At 43.9% G+C, this 4898-nt stretch overlaps 1 protein-coding gene across 2 annotated transcripts in view; it reads left to right on the top strand.

Annotated features, from left to right (window-relative positions):
- The first annotated feature begins 307 nt into the window (after positions 1–307).
- LOC147307489 (dnaJ homolog subfamily C member 5-like) overlaps positions 308–4898 on the top strand; it is a 5187-nt gene continuing 596 nt past the window's right edge. The window contains exons 1-4 of one of the 2 annotated variants that reach the window (XM_086271220.1): positions 308–1138; positions 3114–3234; positions 3403–3616; positions 3696–3870. In XM_086271220.1, the coding sequence (XP_086127346.1) occupies positions 3128–3234; positions 3403–3616; positions 3696–3870 (496 nt within the window). In that variant the 5' untranslated portion in view covers positions 308–1138; positions 3114–3127. Of the gene's footprint in view, positions 1139–1161; positions 3235–3402; positions 3617–3695; positions 3871–4898 lie in introns of those variants that run through there. The other variant, XM_086271221.1, reaches the window with a different exon arrangement.

Raw genomic sequence — 4898 nt, 5'->3', positions numbered from 1 at the left:
CTGAGACGGCGAGAGCGGTGCGATTTGTCGAGAGCGGGTAAAGACCACCCGAGGATCCTCGGGTCAGTCTCAGCTGGAAAATCACACGGAAGCAGCAGCACAGGATGCTCTCCATAGAACATGGATAGGAGGACGCCAGTCGCCCCCGGGGTCTGTCTGAGGGACAGAAGATAAACACATATACCAGTGTGCAGTAGTATCTGTGCTAGTTCTTTTATTTTGATAGTCCTTCTGTCTCGCTGGTTACCTGATGTGTGTACACTGTGTGAGTGTCCTTTGTCATGTGGTACCTGTGTGGTTCCTGAATTCAGGATGACTTTTTTCTCCCTGCTGCTTTACCCGAGTTTTTCTGCAGTGACGTTTCATCATCAAAGCTGTTTCCTGAGTTCTAGTTCAGTCTGCAGAGTCATGCATTTTGGCTCGCAGGTGGTTTTCATCCCTAAACCGTGTGAAAGAAAGAAAACGTTATCCAGTACCACTTTTTACTGGGACCCCACAGGACAGGGCCCACTGTGGGTCCGAGTGTTGTTCATGGTAAGCACTTTGTTAATTGTGGAAAGGAGAAGGCACTTTGATTTAACGAAGGAACGAAGGCTGTTTCAGTCTGACGGCCTAATGATTTAAAGCAGACGTTGAGAGATCAGAGATCAGAGGTCAAAGGTCAAAGGTTTCTCTTTTATTCAGACTTGTCACGGCTGTCACAGGGTGGCAGGTAGGGCACACCTGTACAGGTCACATTAGCTCAAAGCTAAAGTGAAGAGTTTGTGTTGGCGCCATTTTCTGGAACCAGGTGTGTCAGGTGTTCCTCTACCAGGTGCATCTCACACAGCTGGAGCTCCAGCAAAAAGAAGTCAGCCTTTGCATCCACTTACAGCACCTGCCCCGTCCCCTCCTGACTCACCTGGTCGCCATGGTAACATCTCTCCCTCCACGTCACAATGAATCCGTCAGAGCGTGTCGGAGAAACCCGAGCAGGCGTGGAGGCTCGCAGTCACCCGATCCGAGCCGCTGCTGAATGTTTGATGGAGGCTGTCAGCAGGCACACCTGAGCAGGTAGAAGCTTCGAGCTGCAGGTCGAAGTAGGAACACCTGAGCAGGTAGCAACTGGGTCGGGACGCTGCAAGGCTTCGGCAGGCAGGTAATGGCTCTTTAGCTCTCTCACTCTTTTCCTTCTGTATATGTCGATCCTGCCGCTACCCACCTGTGTGACATCATCAGGTACAGGGTCACCAGTGTCCCATGAAAACCTCATATCTGTGAGGGGCTCACATCAAGTGGTTCTGGCCTGCTGATGTAATAACAGGCACGTCGTGGCAGGTCGAGGCATTCGAACCGTCTGTGGAAATGTTCGCGCCGATGGCCTGAAACTCAAACGTGTTTCTATTTGGTTTTATTTTGACCTGAAGCAGACGCGTTTCTATTTGGTTTTATTTTGACATGAAGCAGACGCGTTTCTATTTGGTTTTATTTTGACATGAAGCAGACGCGTTTCTATTTGTTTTTTAGTTTGACGTGAAGCAGACGCGTTTCTATTTGGTTTTATTTTGACCTGAAGCAGACGCGTTTCTATTTGGTTTCATTTTGACCTGAAGCAGACGCATTTTATTTTGATGTGAAGCAGACAAGTTTTTATTTGGTTTTAATTTGATCTGAAGCAGACGTGTTTCTATTTTGACCTGAAGCAGATGTGTTTCTATTTGGTTTTATTTTGACCTGAAGCAGACGCATTTCTATTTTGACGTGAAGCAGACAAGTTTTTATTTGGTTTTATTTTGACCTGAAGCAGAGGTGTTTCTATTTTGACCTGAAGCAGACATGTTTCTATTTTGGTTTTATTTTGACGTGAAGCAGACCTGTTTCTATTTGTTTTTATTTTGACGTGAAGCAGACGCGTTTCTATTTGGTTTCATTTTGACGTGAAGCAGGCATGTTTCTATTTGTTTTTATTTTGACGTGAAGCAGACGCATTTCTATTTGGTTTCATTTTGACGTGAAGCAGACAAGTTTTTATTTGGTTTTATTTTGACCTGAAGCAGAGGTGTTTCTATTTAGACCTGAAGCAGACATGTTTCTATTTTGGTTTTATTTTGACGTGAAGCAGTCATGTTTCTATTTGTTTTTATTTTGACGTGAAGCAGACCTGTTTCTATTTGGTTTTATTTTGACGTGAAGCAGACGCGTTTCTATTTGTTTTTATTTTGACCTGAAGCAGAGGTGTTTCTATTTTGACCTGAAGCAGACATGTTTCTATTTTGGTTTTATTTTGACGTGAAGCAGACATGTTTCTATTTGGTTTTATTTTGACGTGAAGCAGACCTGTTTCTATTTGGTTTTATTTTGACGTGAAGCAGACGCGTTTCTATTTGTTTTTATTTTGACGTGAAGCAGACGCGTTTCTATTTGGTTTTATTTTGACGTGAAGCAGCCGCGTTTCTATTTGGTTTCATTTTGACGTGAAGCAGACATGTTTCTATTTTGGTTTTATTTTGACGTGAAGCAGACCTGTTTCTATTTGGTTTTATTTTGACATGAAGGAGACATGTTTCTATTGTAGCAGCCGAAGTGGTGAGGTTGGGTTTGTGCACTGAACTAATAAAGTGACCACTTTTCTTCTTTCTGTAGAATTTTTACTGTTTCTCTTTGGGCGAACATTTTATTTTTAAATTACATTTTTCTGTTTCTGATTTTTATAGAGCTGCATCTACGTTTGGTTTCATTTCGTCATTTCATCTCATTCGACTCCGTGTTCGGCACATAGCCGACATTGTTTTGTGTGTTTCTGGAGTTTTTTAGTGCAGCAGTAACGACACGTTTATGTTATTTATTTGTTCACTTTCTTCTTCTTCAGTTAAAAGTCAGACACTTTTTTCTGCTTAATAAAAAACCACAGGAACAACGAGCAGGAAACAGTGACCTTTAACCCCGCAGGAAACGTTAAAACGATTCTCACTTTTTCCTCACGTCTTCTGATCCATGAACTAATAAACTTTCACTGCTGTCACTAAAATATTTGAAAGGTTTTCACTGACCTTTGCCCTACGGAGCATGTTTCCTGGCGTTTATCTTTCCCTGTGACCGCGTGTGTGACACTGTGGTTTGCTCACCTGCGACAGGTGATGGTTTTAGGATGTCTGACGGCAGGCAGCGCGCTCTGTCCACCTCTGGAGAGTCTCTGTATCACATCGTGGGGCTGGAGAAAGGCTGCAGCCATGACGACATCAAGAAGTCGTACAGGTGAGCCTACACCAGCTCCGCCCACTCACCTGCACGTTTGATCACACGATTTAAGATGCAAGCGTGACGTTCAGCTTGCGCACTAATGGCACTGCTGATGAAATCAGAGGGCAGAGCTAGACTCTCTGACCTCAGCACATGAATACTAACACCTGCGTGTGATGTCAGGAAGCTGGCGCTGCGGTACCACCCCGATAAGAACCCGGACAACCCGGAGGCGGCGGAGAAGTTCAAGGAGCTGAACAGCGCCCACGCCGTCCTGAGTGACCTCACCAAGAGAAACATCTACGATTCATATGGCTCGCTGGGACTCTACGTGGCCCAGCAGTTTGGAGAGGACAACGTCAACACATACTTCATGCTGTCCACCTGGTGGGCCAAGGTGGGGCGGAGCTTCCACTCTAGCTGTGTGAATAGAGGTGGTGTGAGGAGGCGTGAGCTGACGGCGTGTTTGTGTTCAGGGTCTGTTCGTGCTCTGTGGGATCATCACCGGCTTTTACTGCTGTTGCTGTCTCTGCTGCTGCTGCAACTGCTGCTGCGGCAAACTGAAGCCGCCACCCACAGGAGAGGGGGCGGAGCCAGACTACGCCTCCCCCGACGACCTGGAGGAGGAGATCCGCAACGAACCCGAAAATGGTGAGGTGACAGGAAGTGTTTAGCTTTTATTTTGATGTTTGAAGGTGCAGTCAGTCATCTTTAAATAGAAGGAAGTGTAATTACAAATATAATGAGAACAGGTTTGTGTTTGTGGACACACACCTGGGCTCATGTGATTAGGCAAAGGATCAACAGCAGGTCTAGGACCCTCCCATAGGGCTTACAGTTTTTTACAGACGCTAGGACACATGTCTCAATACTTAGGTCACTTTTGCAAAACTCCTCACACAGTGAGCACAACAGAAGTCTATGTGGGCTAAACTGAGGACCAGTTATCATTGTTTTGGCACAAAATGCATTCAATGACTACATCTCAAAAATTTCATGAATTATCTTCTCACTCAGACACAACAACTGCCAAAAAGCTTTGTACGTACAGGACATTTTGCATGTGCTTACATACTGTTTTCAAAACTGTTAAACTTATGGCCAAAACAATAACACAATGCAAAACTGAATAAGACAGCAAAATCCAACAGCAATATTTTATTGAAACATATTTTAAATCTAAAAATGCAGTTTAACCAGCCACAGCTGATTCTCATTGTAGATGAACATCTACACAGGTGTTACTCCTTCAATTGTTCAACTCCTTCAATTCTGGCAGCCAGAAGATTCTTTCCTAGGTGTGTTGCCCATAGATGACATAAGATGTGATGTGGATGAGAACCTGTGGCCAAATGGAGAAGACCGAGTAGATTAGCATTACTATTGTATGTGTATCAGTGGATGGTGTGTATACAAATTCTTGTATTTTGGGATTACTTAGTGCAGAAAAATAAAAATACAGAAACAAATATTAACGAATTCTGCATGATGTCTGATTCATTCCAGTAACATATATTGAAATTATAAACAGAGATGTGTCCTTGTTTCACACAAGAAAACACTGTGTAACATGTTGTTAGTGTTTTTAGGTCATTGTTTTGTGGGTGACAAAGTGTGTTTGTCGGCTGTCAACCTTTGCTAGTGTTCTGGAAGAATGAGTTTATTTGAGACCTGAATGA

This window comes from Aulonocara sp. 'chitande type north' Nkhata Bay, linkage group LG18 (genome assembly GCF_057382095.1).
Source record: "Aulonocara sp. 'chitande type north' Nkhata Bay isolate Kocher_YH1m ecotype deep benthic linkage group LG18, A_spYH_male_GT1.1, whole genome shotgun sequence".
Taxonomy (NCBI): domain Eukaryota; kingdom Metazoa; phylum Chordata; class Actinopteri; order Cichliformes; family Cichlidae; genus Aulonocara; species Aulonocara sp. 'chitande type north' Nkhata Bay.
Note: the sequence above shows the minus strand (reverse complement) of the source record. Positions and strands in the feature narration are given on the sequence as shown.